Below are 25,028 nucleotides of genomic sequence, written 5' to 3'. Positions count from 1 at the left end.
TCCAAGGCCGAGTCCACTTTGTCTCCGAAGAGATGGGAGCCATCAAAGGGCATGTCCATGAGTGACTGTTGGACTTCCCCCGAAAAAAAACAGAAGTACGTAACCAGGAGGGGTGTCGTAAGGCCACCATCGTAGCAACCAATCTGCCCAGAGAGTCGGTCGTGTCCAGCCCACAACGGATTGTGAACTTTGCTGCATCCCTACCATTGTTCACAGCTTGGGAGACGATAGCACGGGCCTCCTCCGGTATCTGCGGCAGGACTTGTGCAACCGTATCCCACAAGGAGTGGCTATAGCGGCCCAAAAGGCATGCACTGTCCAAAGACCGGAGCACGAGACTGGAGGAATAAAACAATTTCTTGCCAACATGTTCCAGCCTTTTGGATTCCCTATCCGGGGATGCGGAAGGAAATGCGCCTGAAGAAGAGGAAGCCTGGATAGCAAGACTCTAAGGCGTGGGGTGTTGGGACAGGAATCAGAGCCGGCCAATGGCGACGTGCTCCATTGTTGGGTTTGGACCATATACCCACAGTGTGTTGGGTTTGGACCATGTACCCAAAAGGACATTGGTGAGGGCTTCATTTAAAGGCAAAAGGGGTTCTGAAGTAGAAGCCCCAGGCTGAAGCAACTCCATCAAGAGATTAGACCTGACCTCAACAGTGGGAAGCTCGAGTTCAAGGACCTCAGCTGCCCTACTGACCACCATACCATAAGTTGCTCCCTCCACTGTAGCCACGGTAGGAGGAGACAGCATGCCAGCGTCAGGAGAAGTATCCAGACCACTGGCTTCACCCAATTCCTGAGCCCAGCCAATAGCAGGGTCATCCTGGTATTCATAAGGGTCCAGGCACCCTTCCAATTCCTCCCCATATTCGTACCCATAAGAAAAAGGGTCCGAATCTGACCTGGAGCGAATAAGCCCCATCGAAGCCGAAGGCTGCGGCCGACGCCGCTCCGACTCCGAGTCGTCGGGGATAAGAATCGGGTCGACATCGATAGTGGGCACCACCGACGTCGGGAGCATCGATAATCGACCCGGCGCCAGGGAAAGTCTCAAGGGTGCGCCCAGTGCCCGTGTGGATCCACACACGGATCCGGAGGTGACCTCGATGGACAGAGCTGAAGCCACTGGTGAGGAACCCAAAGGCCCCCCAGCCGAACCCCTTGGGCCCAAAGGTGCCGTATAGGGGTCAGACCGCCCAAATATGAGGCGCATGGCCTCATAAAACTCTTTAAGCTGGGTTGGGGTTGCTCCGTCATCGGGAAACTCAGGGATGCGCGGAGCCAACCCAGACGTAGGCTCCGATGATGGAGGCCTAGTGCATGGACGCTCTTCCCGCGTCACGTCAGCCGAACGACGGGGCGAAGACAGAGAGCGATGGGACTTCTTCGACTTCTTCTTCTTCTTACCTTGACCCGAGGATTTAGAAGAAGACAAATGGTGACGAGTCCATGACCGATCTCGAGACCTTCCTCTCGAACGAGACTGGGACCTACACGGAGTCGAGTGCTGTGTTGCCATTAGCTTTAGGGACCGCTCCCTCAAAGCCTTTGGTGCATGGCCCGGCACTCGGACTTCGGGTCGTGGTCGCGCTTGAGACACCACAGACAAACCCGATGAGGATCCGTCACCGACATCGTCCGATGACAGTCCTCGCTTGGCTTGAACCTGGTCTTCGGGGACATCCTCGACTCACCAAAGTCACACAGAAAAACTTGATAAAACGGTTGAATTCGGCCAAAAAAATAGCCATGATAGCTCTTCTCCCGATTAGCACGTGGCGCGGAAAGAAAAGAACTAACGTCACTGTGCGAGGGTGGCGTCTATATACTACTCCGACATCATCACAGTGACCATGACGCCTACGACGCCTGCGGGGTCGACCGACGTACCTACTGACGCGCAAGGGTATTGCTCAAAGAAAAATCTCCAGATCCTGTCTGACGCCTGGGGGAAAATTCTAAGGTAAGGAATCTGCAACTAGAAGTCTCTATCAGATCTCAAGAGCAACATTTAGCTTCGTAAACATGAAAATAGTATCCTTTTATATGACTTCCCACCTTCAGAACTCATCAATTCTCATTACTAGAGCTCTCAGTTTTCCTCCCACAATAATGTCTGAGTGTGTAGTATACGTAACTGTGGCTTACGAAGTGTACATTTTCCATGCAGTTTCTACCACCACTCATTACATTTTCAAATAGCTGTTGAATTCATTTCATCCTTTATAGCCAATACAGGATTATTTCTGAGATACAAAGCATGAAAAAGGCATTCTTCATAATCCAGGAAAGCCATTCACAAGAACATCAAATTCTTTCTAAACAGACATATGAGTGCACTCAACTGCCATATTTCTTTGTCAATTGATCCAAATACTATAACGACTCCTTGACCTGCCCCATGGCCCATCTCTGCTTTCTAAAAAGATGAAAGTCAAGCTGCTGGTAATAAACACAATTATCAAGAACATAAAGACTTATCTTGTACTGATGGCGTACTCATCTTATTGTTTAATCAAGATAATTCCCTTGGACTTGTTTTGTAGATAACTGCTGCAATATACAGCAAGTACAACCTGACCCTTAATTGCGTGCAGCACAACACTCAAGAAATACATAAGCTCTGCTGCAATTTATCAATATTGTCGCCCTTAAAATGTGGAAAAATGAATACAGATGCCATTGCATATTTGGCGTTCCTATAAGAGTTCTATCCATGCTCCAGAGAGAGCAGATTGGCCAGACGATGGGCAGAAGAAAGGGAACCCATTTATTTTCTTTAAAATATAGGGCGTTGGATGGACAAGGTTGCTATGCCTAGCTGTCCTGTCCGTCCTCTAGCCACACAGTGTGCAAGCCTTGTTCATGAATATAGAACAAGTGCGGTGAGGCAGATGTGGGAACATTTAGTGACTCAACCCCCTGTACTTTAAAAAAATAGTAGTGCACGGTTTTAAAATAATAATAATCATTTGCTTTAAGAAAAACTCTTACCAGTTGTTTGTTTGAGAAGTTCTAAACCATTCAGTATGGCTTGATCTACGTTCTGTTTTCGGAGTAGAATATCTTCCTGGAGAAGCTAGAAAGAGACAGCATATCAATACATAATGTCTGTGGAATGCATTTAAGATCAGAGGTAAATCAGAAGCATGCGGTTTTTTTAAGCAAGTAATAAATGAAATTGATTAGTGGAAAAAAGAAGCGAGCACGAGTTAGGAATGAATAAAAGAAATAACAAAAAATGGGAAAAAAAATACCAGCAGTTCGGCATGTTGTTTCGCAAGCACATCGATGCTGTAATCTTGGACAGACAGCTTGCTCAGTTTGTCATGTGATTCGTTCAGCCAGTTCATCAGTTCAACTTCATCATCCCCAAAAATCTGGGCATTGCAATGTGCCTGCTGCAGCAGGTCACACCTCCTGCTACTTTTCTCTTGAATATCAATGTAGCGGGCTTGGCAGGAATCTAATATCTCCTGCACCATGTCCTTATCTTCCCTGGAACTCATATTCTTTAGTGACTGGCCCACACTAATAAACTGATTCAAGATTTTATTGCGAGTCGTGATGTCATCTTCTAAAGCCTAGCCAAGGATTTAAAAACAATGAGAAACGGAAGAAAAAAGGAAGATGGGCAAACAAAACTTAAGAGAATGGACAAAGGTTAAATAATAATAATAATAATAATAATAATAATAATAATAATAATAATAATAATAATAATAATAGTAATAATAATAATAATAATATTAAAGATCACTCATCACTAAACTCAATTATTAACTGTTTTTAAGCAAATCTGAGAAATTTTCGAGGCCATGGTCATGGTGTGCAAGACAGTCTCTAGGGTGCATACCAGTATCACACCAATGAAGAATTACATGTTGTGCAAAGCAGTAAATGGTCTTTCGGCCCCTTTGGTGCCTCTTTACAAAGGTGAGCAAAATCTCCCTGCAATAAGAAACAATGGCATACTTTGCACAACAAAAAATTATTGAAGCTGCCTTTTTAAGTTGTAGCGGACTGTTTTAATGTCTAATTGGTAAAACAGCCGCACTTCGCCACACGAATCTTAACTGTCGAGCAGAAGTGTAATGTTTTAATAATTTACAACAAATAAGTCATACTTCGAAGCTATGACTTTTTCTATATTGAATCGCAAAAGATGGAATTGCAATTGCAATGTTTTTCATTGTTAAATCAATAAAATATGAAACACTTATGCATGAAAATTACAATTTATATGCCACTGTATGATAATTTACGAATTCCACATTAAACATTTGAACTTCTGCTCAATATTTAAATTTTAAAGAATTATTTGTATGCAAAATATGCAGGTGCTCGTTCATACCATTGTATTGTGGCAAAAACAGAATAAGGACTGTGTGCAAACATTTGCACACAGTATATAATTAACCAGTGCAAAACAGTTAGAGAAGCAAGCTAAAACGAAAACATTTGTGTTGTGGGTAGGCCACAACATTCAATGTTTGGGCACATTTTAGAACGTTAATCCTTAAAAAAACATTCTGACTTTTAACTTCTGCCAGTATATAAATACAATTAAATAACATTAACAGATGTGTTCGTTTAAAGTGCTGTTCTTCCTTACTTTCTGCTGAGAAATCTGCTGCTTCAGCTTAGGGGTTTGGGTTCCAACAGGCTCTGAGTTGGCAAGTCTTTTTTCTGTAGTAGAAAGCCACTCCACTAGTGGCTCAAACGTTTCATGGAACTCTGCTGCAACAACAGATATGTCTTCCAACTGTCGATTCCTGCAAACATACCAAGACTAAGTAATTCAGAAAATAATTGTGTTTGTGGGTATCTATGTATCTATCTTGTAGCATTTCTAAAGCACACATCTAGCTGGCTATCAACAGGGTGCAGTACCTTGGGCAACCCTGAGCAGGTATTGTAGGTTCAATATCTAACCAAAAGATGCAGCTCATAATCATCACACAAGGTCAAAGGGTGGATCAAAATACTCATTAGTTCCCCTAAATACACATGTAACTGGCATACACATGTAACAAATATGCATGTTCCCAGTTACTGCACAAACAGGCAATGATTTCAAAAGCTGTAATTCATATGAATAGTGCCACACCTGATTTACTTGCCATAATACCATCCTATGATATGCAATGTTTTTGGCAATTTGTATTGTGAATATTCTGCTAGTGGTATGGCCCTGGTGCACTTTCAGGTATCCACTATCATTTAAATGGTTTCAGTTTTCCCAAGGCAGTCCCAAAGCTGATTCCTTTTGAGGTGATGTATTATTTTTCGTCACATAGTTATGTGTTATTCATTTGGCTCTATATATAGGATTTTGTAGCATATAAGCTAAGGGCAAGGACTTTGTCAAAAGCTACAGTAGTTCAACAAAATAGCCTCTGCCTGGCAGGTGAAACTATATGTGTGGAGTTAGGGGTGATGACAAACTATAATGTGCATCTGGGTCGTATTGAATGTATTTCAACCATTCTGATGGATATTGGTGTGCAGTATATCACAATAGGAAGTGTTGTGAGCACTGTGACAGCAAACCTCATGGCATATTTATGTTGTGTTGAATATGGATGACATGTTTTGTCTAACATGCCCTGTTACTGATTTGTGTGGGCTGTTTGTTAGTTTTGTTTTGAGCCACACCACAAAAGAAGTGTCTGTAAGACATACCTGGGCTACACTGGGTATATCATCGATAGTCTGTCCAATGTGTACTGTTGCAAATTTGTGAATGTTGTTTCCTAGTAGTTAGCATGATTGTGAGCTCTGTCATAGCCAAGTACGGGCATATCTACGTTGTGTTGGGTGTTTATATTTTCTTCTTTTGAGATATGCCAACAGTACAAGAAAGGTTACATATTTGTTCATTACTATTGAAATTAAATGAAACCAATGAAGCCCAATACCAGTGTTTTCTAATCAGGGAGGGTATCATATGGATATGCTATACAAAATATTCAGATACTGTTCCACAAAGACCCACATGTGACAACCCACTGTGGGCAGAGTGTTTCAATTCATTAGGCCATTATTTTTCTAAAGTTGTCTTCTACCTTGTTTGTCACATAAGAAAATATGATTTCAGAATGTACTTATTACCTCCACAATTTAGAAGGTTGTTTCTAAGTAAAATATGAGTTGTCAAAGTTAAAGGGGCGCACATGAGGGTGAAACCATTGGTCACTGTGAACTCATTAAGCTGGCTGGGACCAAATACAGATGCTCACCACTGCAGGTTACGTGAGGTAGGTTCTGTGAACACAGGGAGATATTCAGGTCATAGGATAAAATGTAATGTTCATACAGATGTGGAGTACAAAAAATGAGTTACCCATATCCCAGAAAAATAACTGTAAAGAGCACCCTGCTGTACTTTATCAAGAATGTATGGAATTACTCAGTTTCCAAAAAAATTTAAGATCTATCTGGGTGCACTTTGCAAAAACAGAGGGAGTACCGGAAAAAAGAACTGAGGAGTATACTAATACTGAGATGTAGCTTACAGAGCATGTAAAGAAATACTCAGGTGTCAGACAAATATTTGTAATGCCTATTTAAGTTCCTTTTAACAGAACCTCATGGAATCATTCCCTAGATGTTATTTGTGAAATGAATGAAGATGTGGTTTACAATGCAAGGATGCAGAAAGTTACTCAGTTTAAGGAAATACTAGTGGGATTAACTGAAATGTGGTTTTGCAAGAATGCTCAGTTCCCAAGAAAATAATTGTAAGTTGTATTGACCCCTTTAAGTTAACTAATAACTAAAAGCAGGTTGCTTGAGAAGCATTCTGTCATAAAAGTGGCAAGCTCAGTGACAATATAATTAATCTACAAGGTCACCTATGTAGTGCTCCATGAGTATATATGACAGAACCCTTTTGGTTCCTGAAAGACTCCGTAGAGTGATGATGCAAGTGTTAGAATGTGGTGAAGTGACTGCAGGTTTGGAATGTTGAACTTGCGGTTACACACAGAGGAATGAAGATGTGTAATACATACCTCCATGTGTGGTGTATTAATTGGCAGGTAGCATGCTGGGGAAGACGTTCAAACTGGGGATGAGATAGGGAATAAGTAACCCGAAGATCGACTGTGCTCTCCCAGAGAGCTTGCCGTGCTCTAAGAAAACTGCTCGTGCATGCCATATGTGTCTTCATCGAAGGGCCAAAGATTAGCGTTCCGCATATGTGGATTCAAAGCGCAACTCCAGCCAGTGTGAAGCGTTTGAAGATAAAGAAAGCTTCACTTACAAGTCTACACATTGTTGATCAAGAAACTACTAGCTGGCCATTAAGAAAGGTACTGAGCTACTACACAATATAAAGCTATAAAGTATATGGAATGCTACAGCTGAAGGCAGATACAACCAGGTTTTGAAAGACAACAAATACCAACAGCAAATTACAAGATAATGCTGCAATCAGAAGCGCTGTGAGGCATAGATCAAAGAGGTGTCCAAAGCGCAAAAGAACACCTGGAAAATCTGCAAATCAGATACAATGAAAGGTCATCTGCTACCAGAACTGATTAAAGAGAGTCATTATTCTACAGAGAAAGTGACTGGGATTGTGCTTGTAGAGCATTCCTTACGTGCAGCAATGAGAGGCCCAGTAGAAGGCCATTCTTCCAATAGAACCAAAAAATAGGCCACATTTTCCAGAGGCATAAAAAAATGACCCCGAGGCCAGCACATCACAAGACCAGGAAGATGCTATGAATGAAACAGATCCAGATGAACAGTTAATCCAGTCAGAGGGAGCTCCTATCGTACTGTCAGCCAATTCCATGAACAGTTGTAATGCTGCTGCCTTCCTGAAACCACCACCACCCTTTGATAGTGCCAAAAAGCAAAATATTGGCGATGGATGGGCTCCCTAGATAGAGACATTAATGGTTTTATGATGCACTAGACAATAAGAATCTTGCTGGTGATGGTGTAAAAGAAGTCATAAAGAAAATTCTGTAAGCCGATAAAGTTACATACCGTCAAATTAAAGAAGCCTTGAGTCTCAAGTTCAACTCAATGCTGAATGTAGATTATCATAGGTACATTTTCAGTCAAGAACGACAAAGAGTTGGTGAAACTGTAGATGGGTTTGTTGAGAGACTGGATACGCTCATAAAATACGGCAAATTCAGTTAATTTAATGATGAAGAAGCAATATGTCTCAGAGTTATTGATAGATGACTGTCAGATTCATTCAGATAAATAGTCTGGGCCGAGTTCTCATAGCTGCCAGAGCTGAAGAGTGTGCCCATCGACAAGCTGCTGGCATGGAGACTGGAAGTGCTCAAAGTGGTTCAGTACTGAACATGAAAAGCAGGCAAAACCACAAAGCTGAATGACACAAAGTGATGTCTCCATGGAAAAAAAAGTTGTGCTCTAGATGTGGGGTCGCTGTTTCCATACAAAGCTTAATGTCCCGCCATTGGACAGATATGCAAAGAATGTGGTAAAGAGAACCATTTTGTGATGGTTTGCAAGGCAAAGTAAAAAGTAAGTGCGTCAAGGCGAGAAGACCGACTGTTCCAAAAGCAATGTTGGGCACATACCCACAAGGCCAAGTGACAACATCAGTTGAGATAAATCAACACCAAACGAAGTTGACAATCATCGAAATCATCATTGAAAAGTTTGTCAGTGTTAATATCAAGTGAAAGTGAAGAAGATGATTGTGTGATGTTGATGTTTACCTCAGAAAATTGTGAATGTGTAGAAGACAAATCCCAAGAAAGGTCAACATGAAAAAGCACCTAAGTCTTTCAAACATTGTCCGAAGATTACACTGAAAATAAACAGTTGTTTCATACCTTTTATCTTCAATAGTGGTGTGTCGATTAATATTATGCCTGAGGAGAAATATAATGAACTATCTCCATTACCACAAATGATGCCATTGAAAACCAAAGTGTACACATGGGCTGCATCGATATCCTTAAAAAGTAAAGGTTCATTTGTAGCAACTATGAAACACAAGAAAATAAAATGCAGGTTCCCATTCACATACTTCAAAGTATGGCATCAAATGCCTGTTTACTCAGCTTCAGCACAGCTGCTGATATGGGACTGATATCAGTGAACTACAATATGAATACTCATCCCAAAATAGTATGTCAGTTCCCTTTATGATTTCATGAATTAGGAAAACTTAAGACTATGAAAGTACAATTGCACATTAATGAGGATGTCCGTTCTGTTGCTCAAAAAAACAGAAAAATTGCATTTCATTTACAAGAAGATGTACTCAAATTACTTAAGCATGATATCATTGAGTGTTCCACTGGTCCGACGCCATAGGTTTCATCCAGAGTGGTAGTGCCCACAAAGAACAGTGAAGGAGCTGTACCCATTGTGTGGATATGCATCAAATGAACAAGGCAAAAGAAAGAACAACATCCAGGTCTGCACATTGCTGACATGATAACAGAACTGAATGGTGCAAAGGTCTTCTCTCCCCTTAATTTAAATAAAGGCTGTCATCATTTGGAACTCGAAGAGAATTGCAAGTGCATTACAAACTTTTCTACACATATGTGCCTGTTTCAATACAAAAGGCTAGGTTTTGGTGTGTCATCAGCTGCAGAAATTGTTAAAGATGTCATTAGACATAGCATATAGCCTATTGTGAATGCTTTCAACTATTGCAATGACATATTTGTTTTCAGAGCTACACAGAAGAAACACGACAAAGCTTTCAGCCAAGTGTGTTGTTTACATGTTGATCGCAGCTTAATGCTAAAAGCTGAGAAATGTGAATTTAATAAGACAAAGCAAAAATTATTTGGTCATATCTTTTCTGACGGGGGCATTACATTAGATCAAGCCAAAGTACAAGTGTTGTCAACTGCCAGTCCCCCAGAAGTTGTTTCCATGTTATGTTCATTCCTTGTCATGGACAGTTACTGTTTCAGATATATACAAGACTTTGCCATTGTGAGTGCTCCATTAGGAGAGTTGATGAAAAAGAATGCTTCATTTCACTAGTCAGATGAATGCGAGCAACGTTTTAGGAGAATCCAACAGGCTATTGAAAATGCTACTGAAATGGCATATTTCGATTCAAAGCTACATACGTAAGTTGCTGCTAATGCTAACCCACCTGGGATAGGCGGAATGCTTGCACAGCACAGAGGACACCCAAACGCTAGAAGACATATTGGGGGTCATTCTGACCCCGGCGGGCGGCGGGTACCGCCCGCCGGGCGGAAACCGCCCAAACACCGCCCGCGGTCAAATGACCGCGGGGAGCATTCTAACTTTCCCGCTGGGCCGGCGGGCGATCTTCAAAAGATCGCCCGCCGGCCCAGCGGGAAAGCCCCAGCAAAGATGAAGCCGGCTCCGAATGGAGCTGGCGGATTTGCTGGGGTGCGACGGGTGCAGTTGCACCCGTCGCGATTTTCAGTGTCTGCCAAGCAGACACTGAAAATCTTAATGGGGCCCTGTTAGGGGGCCCCTGCACTGCCCAGTGGCATGGGCAGTGCAGGGGCCCCCAGGGGCCCCACAACACCCGTTCCCGCCAGCCTCTTCCTGGCGGTGTAAACCGCCAGGAACAGGCTGGCAGGAAGAGGGTCGGAATCCCCATGGCGGCGCTGCTTGCAGCGCCGCCATGGAGGATTCCTTTGGCCAGGGGAAAACCGGCGGGAAACCGCCGGTTTCCCTTTTCTGACCGCGCCGTCAGAATTGGCCAGGAAGCACCGCCAGCCTGTTGGCGGTGCTTCCGTGGTCGTTGGCCCTGGCGGTCAATGACCGCCAGGGTCAGGATGACCCCCATTGTGGCTTATGCATGCAAAAGTTTGGCCCAGACTGAGCGTGCTTATTCACAAACTGAAAAGAAAGTTTAGCAGTAGTGTGGGCTTGTGAACATTTCCACATGTTCCTGTAGGGAAAAGCTTCCATGCTTGTAACACATCATCAAGCGCTGCTGACCACTTTGGCAATCCAAAGGCCAAGATGCCTTCCCGCATTGAACGTTGGTGTCTACGATTACAAGCATACAACTACACAATTATGAATCATCTGGGGAAAGAGCAAAACCCTGCTGAATACTTCTCCAGAGTGCCTATACACTGTCAAACGTCCCCATCGAAGACAGCTGAGATCTACATAAACTTCAATGTGAAATCAAAACACCACCTGCTATTTCGTTGGAAAAAATTGTCATTGCCATGAGTCAAGATAGTGGCATGTTAAAACTGAAAGGCATTATTACACATCAGCCATGGAAACAACATACTCGACCTCCTACCAGTGACAGTGAATACCAGAAGTATAAAAATGTTAAAGATGAACTTATTTGACCCAAGGAATTATCCTGAGGGGTTCAATAATTGTCATTCCGGAGCGTCTGCGACAACAGATAAATGAAGTGGCCCATGAAGGACATTGTGGAATCACTGCCACTACACGAGCTCACCATGATTGAGTCTGGTTTCCTCATCTCGATGAACAAATTGGAAGAGATTTGAAGGCCTGACACCTATGCAACTGCCTGTCATCAAAAAACACTCAGCACTCCTTAAATGTATCAGATTTGCCAAAGCATGTGTGGCAAAGAAATGCTGTTGACTTTTTCAGTCCACTTGACAATTGACATCACCTGATGGTGATTGTGGATGAATACTTTTGCTTTCCATTAATTTAAGATTTCTTGTCTATCACTCAGGAAAGAGTCATTGAGAGATTAGATGGCATCTTTGTGATTTAAAAATCTGACAAAGGTCCACCTTTCAATAGTCAAGAATTCAGACACTTTCTCAATCTGCTTAATGTGAAGCATCAGAAGAGCACACCCCTTGGCCACAGGCTAATGGCCTTGTTGAACGTTTCATGAGAATGTTAAAGAAAGCTGTTCAGCGTGCTGCATTAGAAAAGCTCAACCTTAAGACTGTCTTGAATTCTACCCTGTGAGATTACCATTCAACTCCTCACACGACCACAGGCGAAAGCCCTTATGTTCAGGAGATCAATGACGACCAAGTTACCTCAGTAGACCAACACAACATCAGGTACTGATGACGAGATTTGTAGAAAAGACTTGGATCGTAAAAGAAAATGAATGCCTATGCAGACAAGAGACAACATGCAAAGGACATTGTTTTCACAAGAGGAGGGAGATCAAGTGCTCGTATGTCAGCTAAGAAAACGTAAATCTGATGCTGCATTTGATGCCGAGCCTTTCCATGTCGTAACCAGCAAAGGGAACATGGTGACTGTTCAAAGTATTGGGAAATCCATTACTTGAGAATCCTCACATTTCAGACATGTGGTTCAATGCTCGTCAGATACTGATCCCAATATAGAAACTGGCTGAGAAAAGACAATTGAAAAACCCCAGACTGCTGTTGCTCCTGCATCACCATAGCAGATCATGGACAATCCTATTGCTGACTACCAGATTCCAAGGACCTGATCAGGACGAGTCATGAAAGCACCAAGAAGGTTTATTGACGAGTTATAATTGTGTAAGTGTTGTAAAACAATGTATATTTTTTATTTGACAGAGAGGGTGATGTAGTGTTGTTGGAGTGTGCATGACAGAACACTGTTGGCTCCTGAAAGACTCTGTAGAGCGATGACTCAAGTGTTAGAATGTGGTGAAGTGAATGCAGGTTTGGAATGATGAGCTTGCGGTTACACACAGACGAATACAGATGTGTAATACGTAGCTCGGTTTGTGGCATATTCATCGGCAATTACCCAGGCTGGGGAGAACGCTACAAACCTGCAAAATATCCTATAATGCCTTCCCATGGTTCAAGACTTCTACAAAACACTTCACTGTAAGCCATATGACTAGATATCACAGCTCAGGAATAACGTGATTATTCGTTATCAATCCTTTATGTATGCATTGTAGGCATAAACAAAGTAATTTAATGCTTAGGAGTTATATATTATAATCTACCATAAACCACAGATTTATGTCTAAAAACATAGCGCCAGACAAACCCCGGAAACAGCTCTACACATGAGAACATACTATGAATAAAATAATCCATATTTTCTGCTGTAAAACATAACCAGTGATATCTGAAACCGTTGCCCCATGCGTCTCTGTGAGTGCCATGTGTGATGAAGATAGCCTCCGAGAAGGCAAAAGTGTTCCAAGGTCAATCTTAGCGGGTGAAAAGGAAACCACCTTGTGGAGAAACACACAGATAGACTAAGGCTGCTTTTGTGACTCTCTCTACTGTGACGAAAATTTAAAAAGCTCTGTAGCTGCAGTTTAATTATAAACAGGCAAGCTGAATTTCCTCAAAACGTTAAGTGACTGAGCAGAAGTTAGACAAATGGGAGACAATCATTTAGATAGCCTTGGAAGAAACAAATGCTATAGACATGGGTCGACTCTCGATTCTCTGTAGCTGCCAGAGTGAAGTCAAGCAACATGCATGGCTTACCTAAATTGTGGAACACACTGCTTCAGGTCTGGGGGGGTCTGAAAAGACTACCCTTTCCTGATAATAAGAGAGTTCATCGGACGTCCTTGCCTCTGAAAAGTGCCTATGACAAACAGTTTTAGGCCCTTTGCCAGCAACTAGACAAGTCATGAAAAGAGCCAAATTGGCAGGACTGATGGTCAAGCATTCTTCATACTGCACAGTACTGAAAACAAACCACACTGCCCAGCAGTGTGCATCACACCTGGTCAGAACAACAAGATGTTATTCAGACTCCAGACCAGTTCACTGTTTGGACTGTCTGCTGAGGCTTCCAATAACTGTTAGTGTTATCTTTTCAGAATAAAAGCAACCACAAAATGAAGGCACTAGAACCATCCTAAATTAAACCAGTGGCGTGCTGGCACTCTCCAAAACAGATCGGTACACTGTAAAAGCAGTGGAACTGGCCTAAATAAAATACAGTGCCCTCCTTTGGAACAATGGGACAGTATTTAATGAACAACCACCCGGTAGAAAAAGCCTGTATTAATTTCAGTAGTTTAGCGACCAGAAACGCAGGTGTTACCCTGATTAAAGTGTGGCAGCCAGGCTGAAGATCGGTAGCATGACCCAATTAAAAGTTTGGTAGTCCAGCTAAGAAATCCTAGTAGGGTGTCATTAAGATTCGAGTAGCCCTGGCAACCTATAAAACATGACAGGCAAGCTGGGAATTGCTGGTACGATGAATGTGCACTGGTGGCTGTTTAAGAAGGCAGTGCAGACAGTGCCTGTTCCATTCTAGCCTTTACTTCAGAGCAGCCAACCAGTGCCAACGTCTACTACACGCGTCAGATCTTAGAAATCCACAAACACTACACAGCTTCAGATTTGAATCATAGACCCTCGTTTGCAGTAATACCACGATATTGACTTGGTGCTAATTTGCATGAATTTCCTATGTAGAGAAACTGTATTTTCGATGAAGTACCACTCTGGTCTAGATACAAAAAAAATGTTAAATGCACGGAATACTATTCACGGCACATGTCACAAAATTGCCCGCACCTCCTGGAGATCTCTAAATGAAAACCATTATCACTGTAAAAAGTCGGGCTAATTGGCTCTGTTAACATATACTTGAATGAAACACCACTTTTCCCCAAGATCAATATTTTCGTCCTTTCTAGGGACACGTTTAAAATGCTTGCAAAGTACTGGACGCGCTTCAGCAATCACATACCTCGAAATGCGGACACTAAGAAGTGAGGGGCTGCTATTGCTCAGAGAGAATGTAATGACCTCATGAGCCACACCGCCGAAGCCAGAAAGAACCACGAGATGCGATCAGAGGCTTAAATAAACTATTTGTATTCAATGTATTATTAAACAAGCCAAAGCACTTGTTGGCTCTTGCCCACAACTTTCTTTAAATTCCATCCCCCATTGCAGCCGTCTTCAATTTATTATGCACTTCCCTGCAGCTCACGTCTCTCGAGTTCCTCTTGCTGCTCAGTGGGACAAGGATGCGGCACACCTCGGGCCACTTCTTACTGTTAGTACATTTGTTGCAATGTGTCTAAGTGCACTCTCCGGCCAGGGTGCTATGTAAAGGGGGCGCGTATAGCTCGCCCCACCCCAGCAAAGGGTTGTTACGCCACTGAGGCAAAGTCCCTCTCTGCACAGGATGAATTGGAAGGAGGACGTAACGACGTGCCGCAATGATGTCGTTAGCGTCCTGCATAACGCTACAGGAATTGTTCGAAACGCAGAAGATAGACGCATCCAGCGTGCCTTCGGAGGCTGAAATCCAGGTGGCCCTTGAGACATTTTAAGAAGGAAGGCGAATGCCTGGAGCACAACCGGATGAGCAGAGGAGTCCCCAGGGGTGCCACGGAGAACTGCCTCAGTGAAAGTTTTTGCAGCGGTATCTGCCTGTGAGTCCCCTCTTAGTAGAGGATAATCAATCAATCAATCAGTGAATTTATAAAGCGCGCTATGTACCCGACAGGGTTTCGAGGCGCTGGGGGGGGGGGGTGCTGCTAGCGTTCGAAGAGCCATGTCTTGAGGAGTCTCCTGAAGGTGAGGAGGTCCTGGGTCTGGCGTAGTGAGGTGGGGAGAGAGTTCCAGGTCTTGGCGGCGAGGAAGGAGAAGGATCTGCCGCCAGAGGTCTTGCGCTGGATTCGGGGGACGATGGCGAGGGCGAGGTTGGCAGAGCGGAGTTGACGTGTGGGGACGTAGAAGTTGAGTCTGGTGTTCAGGTAGGTGAGTCCGGTGTTGTGTAGTGCCTTGTGTGCGTGGGTGAGGAGTTTGAAGGTGATCCTTTTATCCACAGGGAGCCAGTGGAGGTCCTTCAGGTGGGGGGAGATGTGTCATCGGCGGGGTATGTCGAGGATCAGGCGGGCTGATGCGTTCTGGATGCGTTGGAGTCGTTTGATGTCTTTCGTTGGGATGCCTGTGTAGAGTGCGTTGCCGTAGTCAAGTCTGCTACTGACGAGGGCTTGAGTCACCGTCTTCCTGGTTCCTGTTGGAATCCACTTGAAGAACCTGCGGAGCATGCGGAGGGTGTTGAAACAAGAAGAGGAGACGGCGTTGATCTGTTTGGACATGGTGAGTGCAGAGTCGAGGACGAAGCCGAGGTTTCGTGTGTGGCTGGCTGGGGTGGGTGGGGGTCCGAGGGCGGTGGGCCACCAGGAGTCGTTCCAGGCCGAGGGGGTGCGTCCGAGGATGAGGACTTCCATCTTGTCGGAGTTGAGCTTCAGGCGGCTGTTGCTCATCCACTCGCCGATGGATTTTAGTCCCTCGTGGAGGTTGGTTTTGGCGGTGAGCGGATCTTTGGTCAGGGAGAGGACGAGCTGGGTGTCGTCGGCGTAGGAGATGATGCTGAGGTTGTGATGACGGGCCAGTTGTGCGAGGGGGGCCATGTAGACGTTGAACAACGTTGGGCTAAGAGAGGAGCCTTGGGGGACGCCGCAGATGAGGTTGGTGGCTTTGGAGCGGAAGGGTGAGAGTCGGACTCTCTGGGTTCTGTCGGAGAGGAAGGATGAGATCCAGTTGAGGGCTTTGTCTTGGATGCTGGCTTCGTGGAGACGGGTTAGCAGGGTGCGGTGGCAGACTGTGTCGAAAGCGGCTGATAGGTCGAGGAGGATGAGGGCTGAGGTTTCGCCGTTGTCCATTTGTTGTCTGATGTCATCTGTGGCGGCGAGGAGTGCGGTCTCAGTGCTGTGGTTTCGTCTGAATCCAGATTGTGAGGGGTCTAGTGTTAGAAATGGGGTTTCTGGTTGGCTAGGGTATGCACCTCAGCCAGGCAGAACTTACCCACTCTAGTCAGGGCAAGGGAGTTACACGTCCAAGATAACCCCTGCTCACCCTCTTGGTAGCTTGGCACGAGCAGTCAGGCTTAACCCGGAGGCAATGCGTAAAGCGTTTGCACAACACACACATACATGTGACGCAATATCCCCACCACAAAGGAAACACAACACCAGATTATATAAAAATACACTGTATTGTACACAACGTAATTATTAGACCAACATCACATAACAGTACTATCCTGCTACCTTAGCAGTTGTCACAACACGTTACACATTAATTACTCTGCAAACTAGCAGTAGTCACACATAACACACAGGTTACTCAGTATTCTGCAACATAAGCAGTAGTCAGGAAACATGTTATCACATTAGAACACTTGTCATAAGCATATCATAAAACGCCCATAGTAGGAACATTAGAAAACCTATGGCAAGTTAGGGAAACATATTAGCAAGTCATGCCCATAAAAGGAACATGTGCACACATATGTCAAAGCATCATAGAACAGGTAGGCAATATATCATAATGGCAAAGTCTGTAGAAAGAACTTTAGACTATAATCATATTGGTCCATTTTAAAGTACCTGGGAATGATGAAGCAGGCACCTTCCGTGCCTGAAGACAACTAACGGGGCCCCCGGCGCTCTTCTGCGCAAAACGGGGGCCTCCCTAGACTTGGCAGATAGAGAGGGGCAGCACGCACCCTCTCTGATTCCTTGCCGGGCCCCTTCTGGGACCCGGGATCATTGGGGGGCCCCCCGGGCCTCCACCGGCCCTCTCCAGGGGGGGCCCAAGCCTGGGAAACCTTTAGAGGGGGAGGGGGGCGCCTCGCACCCCCTCCTAGGTGAAACGCGGGCCCCTCCGGAGACCCGATAACTCCTGGGGTCTCCCGGGACCTCCGTGGCCCTGCCACTGGGAGACCCCGAGATAAAAGACTCCTGGCCCGCGAGGGGGCCAACAAGAGAGCTGGGGGCCAGGGCGAGCCTCCGGTGAGGCTGCCGCCCGGCCCGGAATAGCAGGAGAGTCCTCGGGACTCCTGCACGAGAGGGAAAGGCGTCCTCCTCTCCCTCTCCGTCCAGATGACGTTGCGGTCCCAGGTGGGGCCGGCTGGTGCCCCGGGGACGCTCCACAAAGCGCGCGTTCCCCGGGAGCACGATAGGAGCGTGATAGCTCCTTCTTTCACTTCTCCTAGTGCCCCGGGGGCACTAGAGAGGGCGCAAACCTCGCGCCTGGAATCAGATGCTCTGCCCGGGCGGCGGCGGTGATTTCTTTCAAGGAAATGCGCTGTAGAGACCGCAAAGGCACCATGAGGCTCCCGGGTTGCGGCAGTGAATTTCCATCCAGCGCTCTTCACAGCGCTAAGACAATTATGCAGCCTGGGCTGCGGCGGTGATTTCCCCGGGCACAAGAAAGGCGCTTTCAAAGCGCTACGACACTCATGCTGCCTGGGCTGCGGCGGTGATCTTCTGCAGCATTTCCATAAGAGCGCTTCTTCCCTAAGCGCTAAGGCAATATTAAGAAGATCGGTGCAGGGGTCAGGGGCCACAGCACCCTGCCCCTGGGAACAATAATCAAGGAAAAGGTACAGGGCTGGTGGGCCCAGCTACAGGCCAGCACAAGGGGTGCAGTTGGTGGCAGTTCCTCCTAGTGACCAGGCAGGTCACGGGTCAGCACAGCAGCAGCAGTCCATGGCGGTTTCCTGGTGAGTCCATTCATCAGCATTCTGTGTCCGGTTTCAAGTTCCAAGAATGTTCAAATTGTGGGGAAAATTCCCCTGTACTTATAGTCCTTTTTTACAGTGTTTTACAATGTTAGGGAGAGGAGGTTCCAGCCAGTTACAACTGGTTCTGGGAGTGCCCCCTCTCTCCTTTCAGCACAGGCTCCAAACATCAGTGGGGGGTTAACGACCCTATTGTGTGAGGCCAGGGCACAGCCTTTACAAATGTAGGTGTGCCCCGCCTCTCCCTTCTCTCAGCCCAGGAAGACTATTCAGCATGCAGATGCACCTCGGTGACACCTCCACTCTCCCTGTGTACAGGCTGTCTGAAAAGTATGCACAAAGCCCCAACTGTCACTCTGCCCAGACGTGGATTGGAGTCAAGCTGCAAAACACCAGAATCATAAGCACAGATAAATGCGCACTTTCTAGAAGTGGCATTTCTGTGATAGTAATAAAAAATACACCCACACCAGTAAGCAGTATTTATTATCACCATCACAACCATACCAAACACGCCTACGCTACCCCTCATAAATCAGACAATACCCCTTACACATAAGGCAGGGCATTTCTAATGCATTCCTATGAGAAGGCAGCACTCACAGCAGTGAGACACCAAGTTAGGCTGTTTGTCACTACCAGGACAGGCCATGCAATATGGCACATGTCCTGCCTTTCTACATACATGGCACCCTGCCCATAGGGCTAGCTAGGGCGTACTTTAGGGGTGACTTACATGTAGTAAAAGGGGAGTTCTGGGCCTGGCAAGTAAATTTAGATGCCAGGTCCCTGTGGCAGAAACTGCGCACACAGGCCCTGCGCTAGCAGGCCTGAGACAGGTTTGAAAGTCTACTTCAGTGGGTGGCGCAAGCAGCGCTGCAGGCCCACTAGTAGTATTTAATTTACATGCCCTGGGTATAGATATACCACTGTACAAGGGACTTATAGGTAAATTAAATATGCCAATTAGGTATAAGCCAATCATACCAACTTCAGTTGGGAGAGCACCTGCACTTTAGCACTGGTCAGCAGTGATAAAGTGCTCAGAGTCCTAGAGCCAACAGCGAGAGGTCAGAAAAAACAGGAGGAAGGAGGCAAAAAGACTAGGGATGACCATGCGTATGGCCAAAAGTCCAACATCTAGGATGGAGTTGTCTTCTAGGAAGTGGGCGAGCTGTGCGTTGACGATCTTCTCGATGACCTTCGCTGGAAAAGGGAGGAGAGAGATCGGTCGGAAGTTTTTGAGATCGTTGGGGTCAGCCTTGGGTTTCTTGAGGAGGGGTTGGATTTCTGCGTGCTTCCAGCTGTCCGGGAAGGTGGCGGTGTTGAAGGAGAGGTTGATGATCGTGCAGAGTTTGGGGGCGATGGTGGGGCTGTAGTGATGTTGGATGCATTATCTCCCTCATTACAGCAGGGAGCAACACCTAGCGAGGGGCCCACAGGTGGAGAACAAAAGCTCCCCGCATGTTTTTTGGCCAGCTGTAGGGGTACAGTGGCTACCTAGGAGACCTAGGTCCAGGGGAAGTTCCAAAGACCTTCACAATGCAAATTGCAGAGTGTGCTACCCATTCAGGCAGGGTGGGTGCATGGAGGCTGGAACCAGGCACTGGCGCCAGCTAGAGATGAGGGACATGGTGTGAGTGACGCTGGGGGCTGGGTCGCAGGAGCGGACGTGGTAGGTAGGCATGACCACGTGGAGAGCAAGAGAGGACCTGCAGGGCCCTTTAGGGCAGACCCGGAGATGGCCTGGAAGATCCCACAGTGCACAATGATAGACCTACCGGTGGGTTGTAAGGCACCATAGATAGGTGCAGAGCAGAAGCAGTGGAGGCAGGCGCCTAAGCTGGAGAGAGCCACCAGACATTCAGATGGGGGGAGAGCCACCAGACAGTAAGACAGTCAAGGATCCTGCTGTGAAGAGGTAGAGGTTCTAAGGTGAGAACTTGCCACACGAGAAGTGAAGATAGCCAGTGAGGTGCAACTGGCTGGCAACCATGAGAGAGCGGAAAGGAGTAATGGGTGCCTCTGCCTCAAGAAGATCCCCAGCAGTGGAGAAAAGGATTCAGGACTTTGACACGCAAGGCAAGGGCAATGACAGGAGTGTTTGAGGCATGGGTGTGGAAAAGTAATACAGTCGGATTTGGTATTGGTACATAAGCCAAGTAGTAAAGAGAGCGACGGATTAGGAGGAAAGAGTGGACAAGGGAATGGTGCAGGATTCATGGCAAAGCAAGAAATAGGCAGTGTAGAGAGGCCATCGGGGATGAGGATGGATGAACAGGGGAGAGTGAGGCGGAGCTCAGGAGCAAGGGGAATTTTGGCTTCAACATCAGGAAGAGATAAGCAGGACAGGGGAGGTTGGATAAAGGAGAAACAAGTGAGGAAGTTGGGGGCACTAGACAGGAAAGCACTCACAATGGAAAAGAGAGAAGTGGGTATATCACAGAAAACAAAAGAGCGACAAGCGACAATTGCAATGGGATGGCACGGCCGAGACACAGTAGAGCAGCGGAAAAAGACCATGGAGAATGATGCCAGGACAAAGAAAGGTGGTAAGTCTGGTGAGTGAGTATGAACTTGAATGGTGGGAAGGTGAATGTGCATTGCCAGGAGCATTTAAGAAGAAAGGGAGAGCAGGTACAAGGGGAAGGGGAGACCAGAGGGATTGTCTAGCCTTCAGAAAGCATTGGGTGAGTCACTTGAGAGAGACGATTCAAAGACACAAAGGTGGGGTGGAGGAATGACGTGATGGTTAAAATTGTGCAATGTGGTTCAGTTGGAGAGATGAAGGGGAGTGATGAGGTCAGGGATGATCGAGAAATAGGGACTGACGGTTGAGCAAGGATGGACAAGAGAACAGGGCAAGGTGGTTTCAGAAATGGGCAAAGAGGAAAAAGGGAAGACAGGGAAGGATAGATGGTAATGAAGTGCTCATAAATGGGAGTGTAGTATCCTCTGGTCAGTCAGCGGCCAATGAGTATGAAAGAAAACATATGAAGTAATGCACATGTGGACGTTTTTCAACTTATGTAGAGATATGAGATAAAAATAAAGCTAAAAAATGGTAAAAAGAGAATTGGCAAAGAGGCCATGGATGCCTACAAAAATAGACAAATGGATGGTAGCGTTCACCATATATGCGAGCACTATATGTGAAAAGATGCCTTAGGCCTAGCGTTGGGTTGTGGAACTAAATGGCTGCGGTAAGGTCGGCCAGAATCAGATTTGGGGGACTAGCATGGATAAGATACAACAGAGTTGCAGTTTTAATGTAGTCAACCATTCCAAGGCATGGGGTGATTTATACAGTGAACTATGGCTCAAATTTATGAAACTGACTAGATCTTTGACAACTTTGCATATGGCGTGCGTGTTCCTGCTGCCAGTTCAGCAGTTTCCAGGGCATCCCACTCCAGCGGGGATTGAGTAGACAGGAAGGATGGGCGCCATGGGCACCTGTTGGAACTAGAATAATGGAGCTTGCTACTGATATCCGTGCAAGTCCTGGCGTGTCAAAAATGCAACAGCAGACACTCAATAGTCCATTGCAATAAGGGCCATGAAGGCCTGCAAGAGGAAAGATGCGGGGGGACAGTCAAGGGTGCTTGGAAAAGGCATCTATGTCAGTGAGCGTAGAAGTCCTCCAATACTGGCTGCGGTTGTACCCCAATCGTTAAGCAACAAGATATTTGGAGGAGGGTTTTATGGAAAGTTTCAGGATACTGGACAAGGGGCCAAGCTACCAGCTCACACGCACCGAAGACAGGTGTGGGCCTGATCGGACCGGTCAGAGGCAGTGGCCAACGGTGGCCACCTTTTGAATTTCCAGCAGTGAGCAACCATTGGTTGCTCCCATCAGTGGCAGGGTTGCCCATGCAGTCGCCAGGGGTGGCAGGGCATGTTAAGTAGCAAGCAAGGTCGCCCAGGTTACACATTACTGCCTGCCCCCCTCCCCCACGGACAATCGCTGCCGCCGCCCTTTACCCCTTTGGCCTGCTCGAGCAACAGAGTGCTTCCTTTTGCCGCCGGCGTGCATTTTGATCTTGGGCTTGGAGCTCGAGGACGTAGTGGGAGGAGGAGTTCTTTGTCCGACTTGTGGCGTTGAGCAGGCCCGGGGTCGTGGAGGAAGATCTGTGGATTTTCCATTGTGGAGGCCTACGAGGCTCGCATTTTTGGCGAGATCTGCGGGGAAGACGTCATGGCCTGGCTTGTGGCCTTAAGGACCCGTGTCAGAGATGGATGGTGTTCTTCAGGGGTGATGTATTCAGTAACTGTTTTGGGCGCTGTATGGGGGGCATGGGTTGGGTGAGGTGTTCTGCTCCAAGCATTTGCTGCAAAAGTCACATATGGGAAAGACGGAGGAAGAGAAAAATGAAAAAGTGTCACAATAAGAGAAAACAGAAAGCTGCAAAAGAGAGCTGAAGGGGCGGGGAGTGGCTTTAAATGGATTGAAGAGGCCCGAGTTGGCTTCAGGATTACGCTGCCACAGTATTCTGTGTTCCCACATTTATTTGTAGCAGCCGCGGTTTTAAAAGGAGGACTTTGACCACCGGCACGCTTTTATGTACAAATTAAGCACTGCCCGTAAATATGCATGTGGAGAGAAGTTATGTGTTTATTCTAAACACAAAGAAACACACGGTTAATTTACAGGTAAATATTCAACGAATTACTCAGGAACAGGCCCTATATTACTTTTTTGCATAAAACGAAGCAAAAGCCATATATATTAAAGGTAATTCAGACCTTTCAGAAACATTTGCCCCTTTGTTGTGTATACATCTTAGAAATTAGGTTATTTCAGTTGCCTGACTAGGGTCTCATATAAAACTTGCAGCTTTACCCCGGTAAAGTTGTATTCATGCTCAAGGGATTCCCGCAAAGTAATTGTCTGAAATGGCTGGCGATTTTATTCTTTCATCCTCTTCAGGTAGGGACTGGTGGGTCTTTCTAAAACGTGTTTTCTGGTTTCTCTTGGAAATGCGCAAAACCCACCTGATCTGCTGGTCAAGAGGTATTTTATTGATGCCCTCTGATTCAAATAACGTTTTTTCAAACAGGTAACCTCGCCTTTTCTGCTTTTTCCGACGTATAGTCTGGGTTGCTATTACAACAACAGCAATGCCAACATATTCATTAAAAAAAAAAAAAAAAATAGCCTGCCCGTTGTCCTGTGGCTCAGAATAAATCTGCCAGCCCAGAGCAGCATTGGGCCATAGGAATAGCCGGTACTCTACTCACTGACACACTTATCAACTTAGGAAGGGTCAGTAGTCAATTCATTCTTGTGCTATCCCTTGTCTGTATTTAACGTAGTCCTCTTGGTGTGGCATTCATTGATGCACACGCAGTGCTGATTGGTCCTAGGTGTTAACCTGTTTGTTGCGGGTACTAGGTGTGGAGCACTTGCTGCCACTAGGATGTATTGATATGTTTAGGAAATTTCAAACCGTATTAGTTGTGGACATCTGTGTCTGGAGATACCGCTAGGGGTGGGTGTGTGCGCTGTGGGCTATACTTGCACTCACTGAGTGTGCACTTCGCTCATGCATGTTGGATTGTTATCCGTATTGTTTCCCTTCGGGTGGTGCATACCCTCCCATTGAGTGTGCTTGTGTGTGTTTAATTTATGTTTGATGACATCTCTTCTCTTGTAGATCAACGAGTGGGCACGCACACTTGTTTTTTCGGTAGGTCCTCCACTCGCCCTGAGCACACCTGTGGAAGACAAGTCTGTTTCACTTCCTTTCAAGATCTGAGCTACACACACTCCAGAAATCCTTGAAGTAATCCATAGCTGTGATACTACATTATATTTTAACATGGTCTTGCTTGCTCTAAGAGTATCATTTTTCGCACATGTGTCTCTATACCTTTGACGTGCAGCATACAACTTCTGGACGTCTGGCTGAGTTCTGGCCGTGGGTGAGTGTTCATGAGGAGATGTGAATGAGCGCTCTGGAGATGAGTCAGATGCTGTGTACATTTCTCACCAGGCTTGTCAGTGTGTTATAAAGGTGTTCAGACATCATCTCATCTACAAGTGATCTGAGCTACTGAAAGGTCTACTGTCATTGCACATGCTTGTCCTGGCTAGTGTTAAGTATGGTCATCCTCACACCTCCTTACATTATCAACTAAAGCATTGCCACACTTGTACTAAAGACTACTTATGTTGCTGACAATCACCCAGAGCTGTGGAATACTGTAGGAATCTTGGTATTGACCACATGAGTACAAGTGCACATGAGTCGTTTTAAACATGTGCTAGTTTTTGATAGGCTGGCCAACACACAGGAGAGCTACTTATGGGTGGCTTGAGGGTTGCTGGTTCCCCACGAGCCAGTGCCTAGAGACACCTGGTCTACAATCATTGTTGACGCTCACTAAGCTCACCCCCTGTTAGGTGTGGGAGAGGGTCATCCCCTCATGCTTGGGAAAACAGAGCTTCACCCGGAAGGCCTGAGCGTAAAAGGGCCTCATGATCCGTAAAATAATGTAACCACAATTGTCTCGCACTGTTTTATATGTCTACTGATATTTATTTTATCTCCTTTGAAATCTGATCTTTAGGTCACATGGCTACTGCC

The 25,028-nt window shown here is 45.9% G+C and overlaps 1 protein-coding gene across 9 annotated transcripts in view; it reads right to left on the bottom strand.

Moving 5' to 3' along the window:
• DST (dystonin) overlaps nt 1–25,028 on the bottom strand; it is a 1,789,835-nt gene that overhangs the window by 223,345 nt on the left and 1,541,462 nt on the right. For all 9 annotated transcript variants that reach the window (XM_069235771.1, XM_069235778.1, XM_069235775.1 and 6 more), the window contains 3 exons: nt 4,619–4,778; nt 3,261–3,587; nt 2,998–3,082 (listed from right to left, as the gene is read on the bottom strand). In XM_069235771.1, coding sequence (XP_069091872.1) covers nt 2,998–3,082; nt 3,261–3,587; nt 4,619–4,778 — 572 coding nt within the window. The remainder of the gene's footprint in view (nt 1–2,997; nt 3,083–3,260; nt 3,588–4,618; nt 4,779–25,028) is intronic.

The sequence above is a fragment of the Pleurodeles waltl genome, chromosome 5 (assembly GCF_031143425.1).
Source record: "Pleurodeles waltl isolate 20211129_DDA chromosome 5, aPleWal1.hap1.20221129, whole genome shotgun sequence".
Classification (NCBI taxonomy): Eukaryota; Metazoa; Chordata; class Amphibia; order Caudata; family Salamandridae; genus Pleurodeles; species Pleurodeles waltl.
The sequence above is the reverse complement of the archived record's forward strand: the minus strand, read 5'-3'. Positions and strand labels throughout refer to the sequence as shown.